At 46.9% G+C, this 20,507-nt stretch overlaps 1 protein-coding gene across 1 annotated transcript in view; it reads right to left on the bottom strand.

Moving 5' to 3' along the window:
• Positions 1–1,644: 1,644 nt before the first annotated feature.
• LOC139243241 (trinucleotide repeat-containing gene 6A protein-like) overlaps positions 1,645–20,507 on the bottom strand; it is a 42,138-nt gene continuing 23,275 nt past the window's right edge. Inside the window, exons 4-5 of the mRNA XM_070870733.1 lie at positions 5,993–6,316; positions 1,645–1,700 (exon numbers count right to left, since the gene is read on the bottom strand). Coding sequence (XP_070726834.1) covers positions 1,645–1,700; positions 5,993–6,316 — 380 coding nt within the window. The remainder of the gene's footprint in view (positions 1,701–5,992; positions 6,317–20,507) is intronic.

Below are 20,507 nucleotides of genomic sequence, written 5' to 3'. Positions count from 1 at the left end.
GGGAGAGGGAGAGCGGGGGCGGGGAGAGGGAGAGCGGGGGCGGGGAGAGGGAGAGCGGGGGCGGGGAGAGGGAGAGCGGGGGCGGGGAGAGGGAGAGCGGGGGCGGGGAGAGGGAGAGCGGGGGCGGGGAGAGGGAGAGCGGGGGCGGGGAGAGGGAGAGCGGGGGCGGGGAGAGGGAGAGCGGGGGCGGGGAGAGGGAGAGCGGGGGCGGGGAGAGGGAGAGCGGGGGCGGGGAGAGGGAGAGCGGGGGCGGGGAGAGGGAGAGCGGGGGCGGGGAGAGGGAGAGCGGGGGCGGGGAGAGGGAGAGCGGGGGCGGGGAGAGGGAGAGCGGGGGCGGGGAGAGGGAGAGCGGGGGCGGGGAGAGGGAGAGCGGGGGCGGGGAGAGGGAGAGCGGGGGCGGGGAGAGGGAGAGCGGGGGCGGGGAGAGGGAGAGCGCGGGCGGGGAGAGGGAGAGCGCGGGCGGGGAGAGGGAGAGCGCGGGCGGGGAGAGGGAGAGCGCGGGCGGGGAGAGGGAGAGCGCGGGCGGGGAGAGGGAGAGCGCGGGCGGGGAGAGGGAGAGCGCGGGCGGGGAGAGGGAGAGCGCGGGCGGGGAGAGGGAGAGCGCGGGCGGGGAGAGGGAGAGCGCGGGCGGGGAGAGGGAGAGCGCGGGCGGGGAGAGGGAGAGCGCGGGCGGGGAGAGGGAGAGCGCGGGCGGGGAGAGGGAGAGCGCGGGCGGGGAGAGGGAGAGCGCGGGCGGGGAGAGGGAGAGCGCGGGCGGGGAGAGGGAGAGCGCGGGCGGGGAGAGGGAGAGCGCGGGCGGGGAGAGGGAGAGCGCGGGCGGGGAGAGGGAGAGCGCGGGCGGAAAAAGGAGAGCGCGGGCGGAAAAAGGAGAGCGCGGGCGGAAAAAGGAGAGCGCGGGCGGAAAAAGGAGAGCGCGGGCGGAAAAAGGAGAGCGCGGGCGGAAAAAGGAGAGCGCGGGCGGAAAAAGGAGAGCGCGGGCGGAAAAAGGAGAGAGGGAGCAGAAAAAGGAGAGAGGGGAGAGAAGGGCGGGGGGGGTAGTGGGGGAAAGAGAGGAGAGAGCCTCAACACAGCCCCAAAAATGGCTTTAAAATGACAAGTGTATCATTTGACAGTGCAGCTGAGGTCCGATCAGAATATTAGCATTCAATTAAGAAAAAAGTGAGCATTATTCTCAGCCCAGATTGGCCTTGTAATGCCGATACATTTGAGTGTTTTAATAGCCTAACGTTATTCCTGTACAGCTGCTTACTGCGGATCCCCAGCAGTCACGTCTACGAAGTCTGATATTGCTCATTAGGTGCATGTACAACAGGAAAAGCTTTTACGCTGTGCCTGAGCCACATAAGACACGACACTTCAGAGAAACATGCAAGTCTGTTGCTGCGGTACAAACATAAAAGAACATGACAGACGCACCAGGAAGCGAAGCAAGCTGGCTGAACCCAACCAACGTCCCCAGTCAGCAGCCACAAGCACACCCAGCAGGTACCATGTATGCAGCCACTGCCACAACCCTTCTCATTCTACAGGGAGGGCAAAACCAAGCCACACTGAGATAGTGACAGAAGGGAAGGGAACGGGAGGGAGAACAGAAGGAAAAACAGAGAGAGAACGAGAGGCAGAAGGGAGAGAAAATATAAAGCTTTAGTCACCTGACTGGTTAGGGGAGTGGCTGACCAAATCGCGAATGGGAGGCATGCCTAAGAAAAAGCAAGAGAACCATAAAAGGTGTCAGGGTTCAATATATTCTTAGCTCGCTTCCGATCAAAGAATAAAACGGAGCTCTCCCTCATCACAATTAAAACAATTAGAAATACATATTTCCAGAATTTTACCCAGCAGTTTATCAGTTACCTTCATTTTAATGGTGTGTTTTTTTAAGCTGAAGCCATCCCAGGACAGTGTACCGGACAGCGGCGCGAGAGAGTATTACACTGCAGCAAAACTGACTCATTTAACATTACTCAACTGCAACAATTTCTATCAGGAGTAATTTCACCAAAGGCAGCCCAAATCACGAGAATTAGACATTATTCAATGATAGAGTTTTGATACAACATGGCCTCTTGGATGGAAAAGACGACCAAATAATGAAGAGGTACGAGTGGAATGCAATGGTGAGGCTCTGCTTCACCATTGTATGTGGATAGAACAAGTGAAAAGGCTGGTGAGCGATTGGGCTAGGTTGACTTAAAGACTGTCAGAGCTGCCATCTTTCAGATAAAACATTGAAGCGACACAAAAGATCCCAAGCCATTATTCAAAGAGCAGGGGAATGCTCCCAGTGTCCTGGTTTAAATTTATCCCTCAACCAACATCGAAATAACATTACTGTTCTTGGGAGCTTGCTGTGCGCAAATTGACTGCAGTGTTTTCTACATTACAACAGTGTGTACACTTCAAAAGTACTTCATTGGTTGTAAAGTGCTTTGGGAAGTGCGGAGGTTGTGAAAGGCATTATATAAATGCAAGTTAATTCTCTCTCTAATTTGGTATGCAGTGGGCCAAAGTCACAAAACACAGGGGCTAACATAAAAGCCTAGCAGACATGTTAGCTCCAGGCCCTGATGGGAGGTTTTAACACAAAGGACAGCAATAAACGGAATTCACAATAATCAACACCTCTAGTACCTGGAGTCATAATATCAACACAGCAATGCAAAATGTTCAGCTTTAATATCCAGCACATGACATCAACTTCAGAGCCCCTTAATGGGCTGTGCAACTCGACTGATAATTATCCCCCCATTAAGGCTTCAATCGAATAGAAGGCAGTCAGCTGAGAAGGCCAGTCACCCATTGATGTGAAAAGTACCCAAAGTCGATGCTAGGAATGCAGTTGGATGATGCTCCATAGCGAGTCTTTAGCACAGCACACCTGCATCACCACTCAGCAAATGGAGGCCTTAACCCTTAGGTTGCCAAAGGGTCCAGGGAGACGCCTGCCTTCCTTCCTGGCCAACTTGTTTTCAGCACATGTGCTACAGCACTGATAAATTGCTTAGCGATCCAGACACTGAGATATGAGCAGGAGCTTGATGACTGTGTTAACCCCAACGTATGCTCAATCCTCACACTGCTGCCTCATTCCATCCCCTTCTTTCCCCATCTGCTCTAAAACGTAAAGTTTAGTTTTTCCAATTTGCTCTACCCATTTTTCCCAGAATGAAAGAAAGCAAGCAACACATCTGGCGAGAAACGCTGAGCATTCAGGTTGCGTCGGCTCCTATTACAAGGTGAGCACAGGAGATACAACAACTGGTCGACAGCCACGACATGCGAGGATTCTGCATCGCAGTCAAGGCCACCTACGGTCCAAACTCCCAAGGCCCCACCCCACTCCTGGCCAAGAACGGGGAAACACTCATCAAGGACACAGAGGCTGTCAGAGCCCACTGGAAGGAGCACTTCGAAGATCTCATCAATAGAGACTCTGCCTTTGACTTGAATGTTGTCGACTCCAGCCCACGGCATGCGACCCGCCACCGCCTCAGTGAAACCCCAACGATGCACAAGGTAGGAAAAGCCATAAAACAGCTCAAGAACAACAAGGCTATGGGATCAGATGGAATTCCTGCTGAGGCGCTAAAGTATGGCAGAGAGGCACTGTTGGCGCGGATACATGACCTCATCTCTCTCATCTGGAGGGAAGAGAGCATGCCAGGAGATCTCAGAGATGCAGTGATCATGACCATCTTTTAAAAAGGGGACAAGTCCGACTGCAGCAATTACAGGGGAATCTCCCTGCAATCAGCCACGGGAAGGTTGTCACTAGAGTTCTCCTCAACAGTCTTCTCTTTGTGGCCGAGGAGCTCCTCCCGGAGTCACAGTGCGGATTTCATCCCCTACAAGGCATAATGGACATGATCTTTGCAGCGAGATTGCTGCAAGAAAAATGCAGGGAGCAGCATCAGCCTTTATACATGGCCTTTTTCGACCTTACAAAGGCCTTTGACACTGTCAACCGTTTCGGATGCCCCCAAAAGTTTGTCAACATCCTTCGCCTGCTCCACAACGACATGCAGGCCGTGATCCTTACCAGCGGATCCATTACAGATCCAATCCACGCCCAGACCGAGGTCAAACAGGGCTGCGTCATCGCCCCAACCCTCTTCTCAATCTTCCTCGCTGCCATGCTCCACCTCACAGTCAACAAGCTCTCCGCTGGAGTGGAACTAAACTCCAGAACCAGTGGAAAGCTGTTCAACCTTCAATGTCTCCAGGCTAGGTCCAAAACCACCCTATAAGTTTCTATGTTTCATCCCCAGCATTGAAGCACTGAGCACACTCGATCAGCTTCGCTGGGCAGGTCACATAGTTCGCATGCCAGACACGAGACTCCCAAAGCAAATGCACTATGCGGAGCTCCTTCACGGCAAGCGAGCCAAAGGTCGGCAGCGGAAACGTTACAAGGACACCCTCAAAGCCTCTCTGATAAAGTGCGACATCACCACGGACACCTGGGAGTCCTTGGCCAAAGACCATCCCCAAGTGGAGAAAGTGCATCTGGGAGGGCATTGAGCACTTCGAGTCTCAACATCGAGAGCGTGCAGAAAGTGCAGGCAGTAGAAAGAGCGTGCGGCAAACCAGTCCAACCCACCCCTTCCCTGAACGACTATCTGTCCCACCCGTGATAGGGACTGTGGTTCTCATATCGGATTGTTCAGCCACCTAAGGACTCACTTCAGGAGTGGAAGCAAGTCTTCCTTGATCCCAAGGGACTGCCTATGATGATAATGATGAGGGGAGAGGAAGGTGACAATCACCTCCCGTTATTGTGATCAACCAGCAAAAGGTCAGTATAAAAAAAGATGCCAGCTTGCTGGTAATGACAAAAAGCTGTCAGCGTCACAAAGTATACAGAGTTTCCCTCGATAGTAACAGGAACAGAATTATGCCTGTTGGAGGCAGCCATGTCTGGTTGGCACTTTGTGGGCAATGTACAGTGATCACCTGTATAGTCACAGATTGAGAGTCAGAGGTGGACATGTGCAGCTGCTGTGGGAACTGCCCTACAATATAATTGGGGTACTTTTGACCACTGGCACACACAGCTGGTACTGAAATATAACTGTGTAAGTCTTCTCAGCAAGCTTTTATTCATGTATCTCAGAAACTGGCATCAATTGTGCATTAAAATATCGTCTAAAACTCGCAGAAAAGGAGTATGCAGACGTCTACTAAAGAACACTCCTGGAATAAAAAATTTAAAATAGCAGGGAGTTAAGGTAGCTATAATCACCAGCAACTGGATTGACCGTTTTCAGAATAGGATCCCACAATCTGTGTGGGCTCAACATTAAAAGCTGTTCATAAACCTGTACATTTTTCACTTTGAAAGAGTCGCTCCATTTGTGTTATCTGGCCAGGAACACCACATCCTGTTGCTGGGAGGGTGTACAAGAACGAAAGAACAAAGTAGAATTCACAACAGCATAATATACTGATACTCCAGTGTGCTGTGCAGAGTAGGAGCCCTGTATCCTTGAGGATGCATCTGCAGAATGGCTTAGTGCATCTATACTTAAATTAGTGCCGGAGTCTAGTATTGCAACCACTTGTCTCTGCAGGTGAACTTTCCAGATGTTAGCATAAAGGTCGCTACACTTGGTCTTCAGAGAATTTAGACAACTGAGCAATTACAGTGGCAACAACAGACCCGGTTAACAGAATTCCCATCTGAAGACAAAGGAATAGTACTTCAACAGTCTGCAGATTCATTCCCCCAAAACATTCAAAGGGAGAACAGTTTTACATGCACAATTAATTGATACTTTCCTGGAATGGTGGAATCAAGCACTTGACCATCATTATCCTCAGTATAGTGATCGCCTAGCATGAGCGTTGAAGCAGTAATGATAAGCAGGTATAGTCGAGCTGCTGCAACTGAGCAAATTTGATGCAATACATTTTTGTCAGAAGTTTAAGCACTGCTGAAGAGAGATGGGGAAGGTACTACTTTGTGTTATTTACGCTCTGCAAAACCGGTTACCTGTCGGAGTTTTGCTGCTGTATTGCAGCTGTCCGTTGGTCACTGGCTGCACAGCAACAGCACCACCTCCAGACTGGCTGGTCAGTACTGGTGGTGCGGTCCCAGCTGCCGATGGTAGCTGCTGGCCCCTTTTCAGCAGTTGCTTTTGCTCCTGGTGTCGAAAGCGTGGCGGTACTTCACGAGGTGGATATCGAGACAAGGCTTGCTGCTGAGTGTTGGCTGGGACCCGCTTGGCATTGCTATTGTTGCTGGTAGTTGTGGAAGTGCCGCTGTTAGGGTTGGCAGGCTGAGGCTGGCTTTGACTGGTCTTGGTTGGTTCTGGCACTGGAGAGGGAAAAAAAAATAAGTTATCACCTACTGCATGGACAACATTCTGAACATTTGTTGCATCGACGAGCACTAGCCAACAGGAATGGGGTGAAGGGGGCGGGGGAAGAAGAGAGAAGGAGTGAATGCGTTCGGAATCTGGTTCATTTCATGTCCAAATTTCTGAAAAGTACCAGCAATGGACAGCAAAAGCGCAGAGCTTCCTGTTACTCGAGAGCTTTACAGGTTCCCCACTTTCTCTCGGCAGGAAAGGAATGGTGCAAATTGTCGGGAAAAGAATGGGTTGCCTAGATGCAGTAGCTTAACAAAGAATTCTAACATTATTTACAAGAATGTTTATACCAGACCAACCCGACTGCAGCAGAGTAATTTAGAGCCCCATGTGGGAGCTCATGAAATTAACACCAAGTAGTGAGTGCAAGGTTGCTTAAAGAGCAAATACCCAAATATACTGGATGGAGTGAAGCTACAACAGGAAATCTCGCCTGCTGGCAAAGCAGACCTGCAATATGCAAAATCTCTATTGGTTTAACATTCCTTCAAAGTGTGACTCACATGAACAATAACCTTTGCCAAAGTATTATTATTGGATGGCTCACAATTTCACCTTAAATGCCTTTAAGAGATTAACATAAGAATTAGGAGCAGGAGTAGGGCACATGGCTCCTCGAGCCTGCTCCGCCATTCAATACGATCCTAGCTGATCTTCAATCTCAACTCCACTTCCTGTCCTATCTCCATATCCCTTGAATCCTCTCGTCCAAAAATCATTCTCTCTCAGCTTTGAATATACTCAACGATTCAGCACCCACAGCTCTCTGGGGCAGAGAATTCCAAAGATTCACAACCCTGAGTGAAGAAATTTCTCCTCATCTCAGTGGTAAATGGCCGACCACCTATCCTGAGACTATGGCCCTTAGTTCTCGATAATGTATTTGTTATTTGCCAAATTTGGCACTGTTGAAAGGTTCCAGACAACATTTTCAGGGGTGGAATTTACCCTACAGTGCATGGTGTGGTATTTAACCAAAACTGCGCAGACAGGAAATGTACATCGCACAGCTTGTAAATGGGGGCGGCCTCCATGCAGCAGTCTGCGTTCCCCTGTGTAACAGAATACTACACTAAAATACTGTAAGGTTCAAAGTACACCAAAGACAAACTTCTGACCACAGTAAAAATGTAAATCCAGTTCATTGCTGCTCTTGTTGCCAACTAGAGTAGAAAAGGACAAGGCCACACTTAGCATCGATCGTCACTGCCCTCAGAGCCAGCATTACCCACACCAAACTGCTGAAATCATTGGAAGGCTCCATTTTATTCCATTGTCTCCAACCATCTTGTATAAAAGGCTGTGAATAAAATCCTTCCTCCGTTATATACTACCCCCTACCAAGCAAGATACTGCAGACAAACTTGTTACAAGCCTCATTCAGAAACAGATTGGAGTGCAATGGCTGTAGTACTTTTAAATCTTCACATCATTAGGTCTCAATGCAGAAGAGAAACAGCTACAAACCTCAGCATTACTTTCAAGGACACAGAAAATAGATATTTATTCATGTGCACAGCAAGCCTTCCCCTCACCCCCACCAACCCAAAGCAAGGCTGGCACGGCACTGACCTAATTTTCTGCTATTTCACAGCTGAGTGACTACTGACAAGAGGCAGGCAGAAGAGCTGTCCAGGCACACGGCAGTTAAAAGCAGGCAGCTCAGTGGATGGTCACGATACTGCACATTTCTGATTACCTGAATTCTTCTGAAGCAATCTGCTGGATTTCCCTCCAAACAATACACCCTTTCCGCTCTCTCCCTCCCAAAGATTCTAAACCACATCCTCCTGGTTAGCTGGGCTCAGTCTCAATTATTCGAATTGAATTTGTGAGTAGAGTGTCTGTGCGAACAGTTAGTGTGGTATATTGAGCTGGGTTGGTTCATATAGCTCCCTTGGCTCATTGGTTATACTGTACATTTCCAAATTCAAAGGGCAGGAGGGTGTTTGCCCAGAAGAGGCCAGGCAGACACACCTCCCCCTGTACTGCAGACACTCGCTTTCTCTTCCATTCTAGATTGCAAACTTTGAAGCTCGGTGTCAGAGTGATTGCTACAGATCTGAACGTTAATGCTTCACATGTTTACTGCACAAACGATCAACTGTGCAAGTCAGCCAATAGCCGTGATATCTCGGCTTCTGAAGGCTCCACTAGGAATGAACGCACCTTTATTACAACAGAACGGATGGGTCGAGCTCAAATGTTTTTTTTTTAATTCTGTACAAAATAAATTCTTGGTAATAGCTGAAGACGGTGTTTCACAGCAACCAGGGTTTTCAAAATATATCTAGAGGTCAGCTGTCAATCAACCCTTTAAATATTAAAATGGAATAGACACAATTCAGTTGCTGCAGACAAGAAATACAGATTCAGCACCACTGTTACTAGGATACAGAGATCAATTATTAACTATCAGCAGTACAGCTAAACAGGCATAACCTAAGACATAACTTATAAATGTGATGTGCAATCTTTTAGTGAAGATTTCTGCTATTTTCTAAATACAAAGGAAGACCTTGCATTCTATAGAGCGTTACCACATTGCAGAAATGTCTCAAAGCACTTCACAGTGAATTACCTTGAGGTGCAGTGACATGTATAGACAAACACAGCAGCCATTTTGCACACAGCAAGATCCCCCACAACAATTAGCTACGCAGTGTTGGTTGAGGGAGGAATGATGCCCTGGCTGAGTTCCGGTAACTAAAGACAGACCAGGATTTGAGCAATTATCATTCTCACAATAATAGGCAAATCTCAAGCACCCACGAACAATGAGAGCCACTACAACTGATGTTAGCTCATCAGTCACATTATTGAATAGATTACAAAGATAAGGTTGATGGCCATTTATTGAGAATCTAACTCTGAAACCTTGCCCTGGCATCTTTAACAATGGTCACATCTCTGCTTCACTGTAACTACACCATTCGGACTATAATAAATTAGATAACAACAACGCGGTTCCCCTTAACAACAAAGTCTGGGCAAAATTCTGTGAGATGTCCCTGTATCATTCCCTCCAGCTTCAAAACGCTGAGTTGACAGCCGTCTGTAAGTGCGTCACTGCCTGGTGAAGAAATGCACGCAGTGCAAGAGGAGCAGGAGAGAAGCTCAGTGAGTTTGTCCACCGAGAAAATGGGGCAGTCCCAGGTTTGATCACCAGTTTGTGCTGAGCCAACAGAGGGGGCGGGCAGGGAGAGAGCTGAGCCATGGCGGCGGCGGGGGAGGAACAGAAGAGAGAGCACGAGCGAGCGTGCGCGGCTGGGAGAGAGAGCGCCTGCTCTGGGAGAGCGCGCGCACCTGGGGAAGAGAGAGACACACCGGGGGAGGGGGGAAATTGGAGGGGAGACAGGTTCTTCCAATCCAGTAGTCACGACACTATCACTATTCGCTTCATACCCAATAAACCTGTTAACAATCCGCACACAATGCCCCATCTATGGCTGGGGAGGGGGCAGAGCGGAGGGGGTAAGGTCATCCACACGCTGGAGTAAGGGACCTCAGCCGGGGGAGGCAGCACTTGCGCTGGGGTAAGAGACTTCGGCTGGCACTTGGGGAGATCTATCCTCTGTGGTTTCTGAAGTCAAAATAGATCGAGTAACAATTTGTAAAGTCAGTCAAAACTTGAGCTGGGCAATTGCAAGTACACACTCCACAGAAAATTCAGGGTCTAGCTTAACCTCCAAAGGGGACCAATCAGCAATAGATGCAGTGAAATTGGAGAGTCAGAGACAAGGGCAGTACAAATAGACACATCCTTTTAATATCTAGCAATATCTGCCCTTAAATCCAATTTTCATTTTACGAAAGAAAAGTCAATATTTCTTTATCCCATTCAATGCACTCAGAATTCTATACCTGATCATTTAATAAACTTTAAGGCGTCATCAAAAGGTAAGGCCATTCCTGTCCTTGAGGCTGCGTACGATCAGTGGACAGCAAACAATATCACAAGATCCATCCTGTGCCATTTATAAAGGATCAGAAGGTTATCCCGCTTCACTTAAAGTTGCTGGGATAGATTTTCAATAAACACCATTAGCTTTGTGGTCTGCGAGCAAACAGTTTTACACTGCTCGGTTTCCCATTTATATATTAAACAGGACAGCCAGTGCAAATCAGAACACCAACACCAACCCAATTTTCAATGATGACGTACAGACAGGATCAGCCTCTACAAGGTATGCTCACAATGCAATGGAAACTGCGTTCAGGTGCTGCAATTCCATCACAGCCAACAGAACACTAACTGCCCTGCCAGGTTTTGAATATAAAAAGTGTTATGAACCGAAGGATTAGTTCCACAGGCCCACATTTGCTCTCCAGACTGTGCTGAATTTGCAGATCAGTCGGGGAAGTGACAGAGGCACAACAATTGACCGTTGCATTCGAGGTAAGGAAGGGAAAAGTCATCCAGGATTCCCGCTCCTGATCACTCTGCAGCAGCTGCCTACTGGAAATCACGTGCGGACTCAGCTACGGACAGCATAGGGCTTGGCCACAATATCTTGCACAGCTGGATAGCCAGCTTCTGAGTGTCAGCACACACACAAAAAATGGCCATTCAGGCGAAGCCTTCGAGAATATCTTGCCCAAGTGATGAAATTATCACTTCCATGGGGAAGACAGGGGAGGGTGAAGAAAAGAGTGAAGACAGGGTAAACAAAGATGATCTACAATCACAGCAGGTGCCAACATGCAGAAGCAGTTTCCACTTTGCATTGGAGATGCAATTAAATCAACAGTCACCTGCACTGATGTTAAATTCACGTTGGCTTCTGGGATTTCCTTTACAGAGCATTGCAAACCCCATCAATCTTTAATCACAGACTGAGCCAGACAGAACCAGCACAGTTCTTGAGCACATAATGTAGGTTGATATTCCAGTGCAGTACTGAGGGAGGGAGTGCTGCGTCTTCCGAGGCACCTTCTTTCGGATGAGATGTTAAACCGAAGTCCTGCCTGCCTGTTCAGGTGAACGTAGAAGATTTCACGGCACTATTCGAAGAGGAGGGGGGAATTCTCCTGCTGTCCTGGCCAACATTCCTCCCTTGAGCAACACAATCGAAACAAACTAACTGGACAAATATTCACCTGATCTGCTCTTTGTTAGACTAGTGGGGTACCGCAAGGTTCAGTACTGGGACCCAAGCTATTTGCAATATACATTAATGATTTAGACGAAGGAATTGAATGTAATATCTCCAAGTTTGCAGATGACACTAAGCTGGGTGGTGATGTGAGCTATGAGGAGGATGCTAAGGGCTGCAGGGTGACTTGGACAGGTTAGGTGAGTGTGCAAATGCATGGCAGATGCAGTATAATGTAGATAAATGTGAGGTTATCCACTTTGGTGGCAAAAACAGGAAGGCAGATTATCTGAATGGTGACAGATTAGGAAAAGGGGAGGTGCAACGAGACCTGGGTGTCATGGTACATCAGTCATTGAAAGTTGGCATTCAGGTACAGCAGGCGATGAAGGCGGCAAATGGCATGTTGGCCTTCATAGAGAGAGGAATTGAGTATAGGAGCAGGGAGGTCTTACTGCAGTTGTACAGGGCCTTGGTGAGACCACATCTTGAATATTTGGAACAGTTTTGGTCTCCTAATCTGAGGATGGACATTCTTGCTATTGAGGGAGTGCAGCTAAGGTTCACCAGACTGATTCCCAGGATGGCAGGACTGACATATGAAGAACGACTGGATCGACTAGACTTATATTCACTGGAATTTAGAAGAATGAGAGTGGATCTCATAGAAACATATAAAATTCTGACAGGATTGAACAGGTTAGATGCAGGAAGACTGTTCCCGATGTTGTGGAAGTCCAGAACCAGGGGTCACAGTCCAAGGATAAGGGGTAAGCCATTTAGGACCGAGATGAAGAGAAACTTCTTCACTCAGAGAATTGTGAACCTGTGGAATTCTCTACCACAGAAAGTTGTTGAGGCCAGTTCGTTAGATATATTCAAAAGGGAGTTAGATGTGGCCCTTACGGCTGAAGGGATCAAGGGGTATGGAGAGAAAGCAGGAATGGGGTACTGAAGTTGCATGATCAGCCATGATCATATTGAATGGAGGTGCAGGCTCGAAGGGCCGAATGGCCTACTCCTGCACCTATTTTCTATGTTTCTATGTTGCTATGACTCCACATACATACATCTACATAACAAGTCATTGCACCTCAAAAGCAATTCGCCGGTGTGAAGCATGGCAGACATTATAAGGCAGCAAGTGCAAGTTCTGCCTTTACTTCAGAATTTCCTTGTAAGCTTGGGGCCTGGGAAACAAAATATTTGCATTGTTTTCTCTCAAAACTCTGAACTTAAACATTCATTGAACACACAAACCCCAGGTGTGGGCTGAGGGAAGCAGGGTCCCCAATGCCGATTGCTGTCCAGTAGAAATGCACCCTCGGGGACAAGAACAGAATCTGAGTTTGAGTGCAATGCCCTCCACAGTCAGATAGCCAATCCTCATCGCTGAGCTTCATGAGCGAATGTTCCCTAGCCAGGGGGTTGCTAGTACCCATGAAACCCCACCCCAGGCTTAGTCAACAGCTTCAGGAGAAAATTAGAAATAAATTCTCAGGGAAGGGGAAAAGATACTAGTCGTGAAATGAGTGAACAGGTGAGGTATGTACTAGCTGATGCACTTTGCACAAACATAAAAGCCATAAAGCAGGGACAGGAACCTTGAAGTGCAGTGACCATTAAGCAGACAAATCTGGCAGCTAGCTTAAACACAGCAAGATCCCACAAAACAACAGAATGACCAGTTAACCTGTTATTGGCAGTAGGGTGTAAAGAGAATTGTTGACAAGATACCGAGAGAACGACTTACTCATCAAATAGTTATGAGGTGAGGGCGGGGAGGGGGGGGTGGGGGTAGGAGAGGAGGTGCAAGACCTTGACATTCTAGTTTTATATTAAAGACGGGCTACTGAAGCAGCTGTATATTCAAGTGCCATCAACATCACCGACAAATATAAAGCCAACAGCCTTCATAGATCTGATGGTACCACAGATTCACATTTTCATTGTGCACGAGGTTCCCTCGGCCTCTTAAGAGTGATATTTTCAGAAGCAGCAGCACCAGAGAGGAAGGAGCAGTCATCAGTCTCCATTTGACCACTCTCTTGGGACCAGACATTCAATATCTTCCCACCCCTGCACTGCACAACCCTCTCACCCCAAAGCGCTCCCACATTCCAGACCTATTCACAATTACCCTGCCACCACGACATTATCCCACCATGAACAATGTCATTGAGATCAACTCGTTTAATATAAAACCAGCTAAACATTCCTACAAATGATCCAATCAGATTGAAATACTCTTCGCCGGGAGCATTGTGCCCGACAATATACTGTGGCAAGTTAAGCAATCACAGTCAGAATAGGAACTGCTGCCCACAACATCAGCCCTTGTAACCATAAAACGTTTCAAAGCAATCATCATCTCGATGTGCTATTATGTACTGGACAAAATGTTTACTCAAAGGGATATTAGCACATGCTGGCAAAAGCACCAATTACAGAGCGCAAATCAGCAATACCCAGAAATGCGTCCTTTCTACTGCAACAGAAGAATGCCCTCTTTTTTTGCTGACCATCAGAATTTTATCGGCACAGCACATCTGTCCAGGTCTCAAGAAATTAGAGTTAAAAACACAGGCCGTTGCTTGAGTCACGATAACTGGAATGGACAAATCCATTCACTATTCAAACCATTTTACCGAGCAACATTTTGCTAAATGTAGAAATATTCTGGGTGATGGTATCCCTCTTCAAGCAATGTGCAGCCCTTGTTACGGACCCTTTCAATTACAGGTTTGTCTCCTTTATTGATTTGAGCAATTGTGGAAGTGCAGTTTTCCTGTGGTGCCCAATCTGCCCCGCAGTGCTGGAGAGGGGGAATCAGTAACAGCTTACTCTGTTATACAGCCACTTCCATCCCCACAATATAGAACCAGGATCAGAGCCTGATCGAGAGCACGTGAAGGGCTTCCTACATTATCTGCTCTAAGCTGCATGCCGTATCTCAGTGGCTGCTCCAGTGAGTGTCCAGTTACTGGGTCCAGGTGGACTGCAATGGACTTTTCCAGCTCTGGAAATTCCTGTGCACTAGCGATCACATTTACCTCGAGTAAAGCGGATGAGTACCATGCTATTATCTGCAAATCTCTGCCCAGTAACAAGTATCTACTCACGGGTGAATTGCAATTTTTGTTCATGACAACGAAGGCAAGCCTTGGAACATGGGATGTGCCTCATAACCAACCCCGTAGTCAGAAGTAAAAGTGGTGTCTTTCTATCAACTGATTTAATATGATTGTCCTTCAAAGGAATAGACCAGGACACAGGGATGAGGAAACAGCATTCAGATTATCCAGGATGCTGTGTCTATGTTCTTCTTAGGACTCCCTCCGATTCTGTCGCACAGGAGTAAATATTTATATCGGGATGCATTCAGAGCACCTTCAACTCCTTCCTGCCTTTATCCCGCTCTCCCAACTCTGTTGAATCGGGAAATGCTTCAACTAAATTTGTGCTCACTGCAGTTGCTGGCAATCGATTCCGCAAGTTAACCAAATTTGAAGTAGTTGATCCTCAAGTTACATATAGCCCCTTGCAGACTTAGTTTCATTTCCCTTGCTGCACTGATGTCTGGTGGAAATATAGCTGCGATGGATTGACAGTTTAGTGAACTGTAGCACTCAGCTTCTGGTTTTCCTTTTCAACTGGCGAACCTCATTCTTCTGACATTGTTATTTTAAGTTTAACAGCTGAAAGCTTAGCTTGACTAAATGCTGCAAGATCACGTTTAAAAGAACGCCCCTCCCCGCCCCCCCACCCCAGAAATTGGATGCGAGGCGTAAAACCAGAGGTGAGCTCAGTCAGTTCGCTCCATACTCAGCACACCCCATGCAGCCGAAACACTCGAGCATCACAGCAGAGAGCAAGAAAGCTGGAGATTCAGGAAAAATGGACCTTCGCACTGCAGAACATACAACACAGCCAACTCTGCCCAAGTCAGCTGCGTTGCTCAAGGGAGCCTTCCTCTCGAACAGCCAGAATAGAAACCAAACCTCAAACACCAGGGTTTGAGTTAAGGCAATGCAGGCCAATTGAAGAATAATCAACACTGGAAAAATACAAACCAAAAACTTCAGCTAATCTCCCTGGCCCATCGCCCACAAATGAACTCGCCATTAATCTGCTACACAGTTCCCCAGATAACTCAATGGGTAAGTGTACCACGTGTGACACTCGAGACATATTAGAAATGTCGCAGGTTTGATGATGGTCCTGGAGCACGTTTGCCATCGGGGCTGCAATTGGCCAAAGTACATGGGGGTGTGGAGGTGGGGTGGAGAGGGAGCAAGACGAACTGACAGACAAAACCTTTAGTCAAGGCCACACACTCCAGTGAGTTTTGTAGCGGGGTGTGTGTGTGTGTGTGTGTGTGTGTGTGCGCATATATATCAGGTACTGTAATGGTTGGGTATGATTGTGATGCCACATGTCAAATATCCTACCCTCCTTGGTTGTACGGACTTGCAAGAGGCCAACTAAAATGCAGAAATGACATCTTTGTGTACTGCAACATGAATCACCATCAGGAGACGAGGAGGAAGGAGAGAATGTCCAAAGGAAATTAGAGGAAATTATAAAAAATATTCCCCACTCACTCATCGCAAACCCCTGCTCCAGAAATCCCTCCCAAAATTCACTTCACACCCCCTTACCCCTAACCGCTTTCCTCCAACAACATGCACCAAGCTGCTTTTACGCCGTTTTTAATTAGGCATCTGTGAGCCAGCTCCCGGCCTTCACACTGTGCACTCAGTCTTCTGTAGCTTGAAGGCAGACCTGTTCATCCAGGTAAAACCCAGTCAACGAGCCTGTTGCTGCATTAACAGTATGATTACCGAGAGCAGGCGCACATATGTCAAACTAAAGGAACACTGTAAAAGAGGGCTAGATTGCTTCATTTAAAGCTGTGCCAGAGTAACCGAAAACATTTTTATTACAGGAGTGCAACCAATGGGAGACGGGACTGATCTACCAATACCACAATGAGGGAACCGGTCACCGCATTTCCACTGATAAAGCAACTAGATCGCCACATTTCATCACGGGGGCCAACACCTGATGTAAAAGTAAAAGTGAGAGAGCGCACAAACAACACAGGAGATCGTGCTCCTGGGGGAGTGGGCAAAAAATGCCAGCTTTAAGGTTCGATAATGACACAAACACTTCCATTTCAACTTAGTTCTTCAATTCCTACTGTTAACAACTAAACCCTTTGAGGCCAAACAGAAAAGTTCGCACATATTTTTGCATTGTCAGAAAGCAGGTTTCAAAGAACTAGCAATGTGCGCACGCAAATGTAATAGCTATTTAAGCTGTCTGGTCTCATTCTCAATACTATGAAATAATCACCAAAGTAAGTTTGTTTGTGGTGTATACAGCTTCACTGTTGTCACACAGTTTGGTATCTGCAATCGTTCAAATCAGGTAGATCGGCTCGGAGTAAGAAAATTTTTTCAGGAGGCTCCATTTACAGCGACATGCTTTTGCACTGCACCTCCCCCAGCTTCTTTATAAAAAAACATGGCTTAAAGCTCAAGTACTCAGCATACAAGTTACAAATCATTTCAAAAGATCTCACTAATTAAGCAGCTGCTGTTACAGATTCTCCCCCCCCCCCCGCCCGCCCCCCGCGGCACTATTTTAGGTGCCTCTCGAGATGAAATTCAGCTGCGTTTTAAGGGCTAGCCTTTACACATTCTTCTGACAAATGCCGTCAAGAACATACACTTTCAGAAAACGAAGCCCCTGTAAACGCCCGACCTACAACTAACCTGAACAGAAGCCACAATTTGGGATTGGGACAGGGAGGTGGGAGGGAAAAAATATGACACGACAGTTTGAGAGATTCTGGCGACAGCCTTTTCCAACTTGTGTTGCTTTCCCACTCTGCAGATTTCATTAGAAAATGGAGGAGAAGCATGGTGTCATTTTACTGCTATAAAAGAGCACTGTTTGCCAACTCCTCCAGTAGTAGGGGCCCCAGCGCAAAGCTGGGTTAACTTAAGAGAAGTCTAGCAACTTCCTACGCAGTCAGAGTAAATCGAAGGCAGATGGGACACAACTTTAGCCAAACAGAATCAATATAACTTAGCAACACAATCCTTAAGCCGCAACGATACGCAATTATGTTTTCAGCAGGCAGACCTGCAGCCAGACAGATTTCTCCCCTCCTCCCGTCTTTACTGTACATTTCCCATACTTGTCATGCCCCAAGGAGATGTCAGCTCAGGAATGTTAAGGGCCAGGCAAAGGGAAATATGTCTTTCAGGCTGACACGTATGTTGCAGTGCTGGAAGTTTTGTTGTAGGCAGGGGTGGCGGGAAAGAAGAAAAGCAACTGCATACGAGCTAACCGGTCAATATCTCAACGCCAAGCAGTGCACACACAACAGTACATTATTCAACACAGCAACATTCATTAACATCGGACTTCAATTGTAAAATCCACCCATATTTTTCACGATTTTCTATGAATCCAACGCCAAAAAAAGAAAAGAACGAATGAGCTTGCATTTATATAGCACCCTTTACAACCTCAGGATATCCCAAAGCACTTCAAAAAAGTACTTAATTGGTTGTAAAGTGTGGTCACTATTGTAATGTAGAAAAATGCAGCAACCGATTTGCACACAGCAAGGTCCAACAAACTGCAATGAAATAATGACCAGATAATCTGCTTTAGTGATACTGGTTGAGGAATAAATATTGGCCCAGGACATTGCGAGAACTCGCTGCTCTTCGAATAGTTTAATATCACATCCGAAATACGGTACTTCCAACAGTGCAGTACTCCCTCAGAACCAGTGAAAACTTTATTGTGCTCGTATCTCCGGAGTGGAGTTTGAACCCACAAACTTCTGACTCAGAAGCAAATGTGCTACCACTGAGCCATTGCTGGTACCAAGAGATCTCTTAACTAGTGAGGTTGGTGTTGTATCTTTTAATGGCAAATGTTTAGCGATCAATAAGGAAAGCGGGACATTTTTAGCTTCAGTGCTCTGATGCTGGAGCTCAGCAAATGTCCAGTATAGCAACCAGTTGAGGGAGGGCTCAGGGAAGGGGGCCAGAAGAAAGTAATAAGACTGCAGCTGGGAAAATTAAAAATCCAAGCTAAGAGACCTGATATGGGGTCATTAAAGAGTTTTAACTGGACTGGTTTGCAGCTTGGGCATGGGCTGACCTGAAGTGTTGGGTGTGGGTTCTCCATGTGACAAGATCCCAATGTCTGCAGAGCGTGTTCCCACCCCCCACCCATCCAGCCCTCAATTAAGATTGGACTCCGGAGTCAACACTGGGAAATTCTGTAAGACGACTGAAGGCCGCTACTTCAAATAAATTAAGTAATCTATCTCCACTCATTCATGTATTATCTATGTTAGCAAGTCAATAGCTAAAACTCCAAAGTAACGTATAGGAACAAAGGTAGGCCATTTAGCCCCTCGAGCATCTTCCACCATTCAATGAGACCATGGCTGACCTGTGACCTAACTCCATATACCTGCCTTTGCCCCATTTCCCTTAATATCTTTGGTTCACAAAAATCTATCAATCTCAGATTTAAAATTAACAGTTGACCCAGCATCAACTGTTAATTTGCAGAAGAGAGTTCCAAACTTGTACCACACTGTGTGTAGTGGTTCCCAACTTCATTCCTGAAAGGCTTGGCTCTAATTTTTAGACTATGCCTCCTAGTCCTAGACTCCCCAACCAGCGGAAATAGTTTCAATGTACTTCAGGAGGAAGGATTGGGAACCCTCGGAAAGTCCTGGCCGACATTCCTCGACCAGCCAACACCACCAAAAGAAATGAGCTGGTTATGCCATCTGGCTATGGCCAATTTGACCGCTGTGTTTGCTTCTACAACAGTGACAACATGTCAAAAGTAATTAATTGGCTGCGAAGTGCTTTGGGACATCCTGAGGATATGGAACGTACTACATAAATGCAAATTCTCTCACTTCTGTCAAACTCAGTTATCGTCACAGCAATAATGTTTGAGTGGGTAGATTAACTCATAGAATTTAGAAAACAAGCATTTTTACAAACATGCCAATCATCGAGTCCAACAAGCCCTTTTCTGGCCAAAACGCCACCATACAACTCAATCCTTGCTCCCTTCTCGAAAGGCATCTAATTGCCCCTTGAACCCATTCAGTGTCCATATCAATGATGCTCCATTTCAACTTATTCCACTTACCCTTTGGGTGAAAATGATCCACCTGAATTGCCTTCTTACTCCAAACTTGTACATTTTTGAGCAGTCTCCCCAGGTACGAGTTTCTAAAACAACGGGCTTAAAAACTTATCCATTTTCGATCTTCGGCGCTTGAATGGCCCCAATTCTTTCCCAGCTCACTCCCTTCCATTTGATAGCAGCAGTAAACATGGCCACAGGTTTCTTGAGATCTCATTTCCAAATGATATAAATAATTGAACGGATTTTCTGAAACATTTTAATTCAGTCCACTCACTGACAACCTTGTGCATAACAGAAAGTGGCATTTCAGGCTTGCAAGTGGAGACAGAATAATTATGTGAAACAAAAATTAAATCCAAAAAATCAGCAAGCACTTAGGATAACGCCCAATTTCTGCTACTGGGTGCTAAAGTTCATAGATCCAGCCGAAAGAGCAATCAGTGACTTTGTTTATGGGGAAGGCCGGGGAAGAGGAGAATGAACACACTGCCGCCCAGAGTCATTAGAGCACAGTGCATGAAACTGGGACATGGGGGCCGAGAATTAGCAATGAAGGAGTATTCCGTGATCTCAATAATGACCACTGTCGGGTTCAAACACAGGGGAAAAGCCACAATTTCACCTGTTTGACTCAACCACTATTACTGGTTGTATAAAGAAAACATCCTACATCATGAACAGCCAGGGCCTCTGCACAATTCTCTAAGAAACTCACTTGGAAAACCCCTCACTGATTTCTGAGGCCACATCTGAGAACATTTGCAATCGTATTGTGTTGGTGCTGTTCTAATTCCATAAAGAAAAATTACATCTCAGGTGGGATTCATTTCCTACA

Source organism: Pristiophorus japonicus, unplaced genomic scaffold, assembly GCF_044704955.1.
Source record: "Pristiophorus japonicus isolate sPriJap1 unplaced genomic scaffold, sPriJap1.hap1 HAP1_SCAFFOLD_1639, whole genome shotgun sequence".
NCBI lineage: Eukaryota > Metazoa > Chordata > Chondrichthyes > Pristiophoridae > Pristiophorus > Pristiophorus japonicus.
This window is presented reverse-complemented; position numbering and strand designations above follow the sequence as displayed.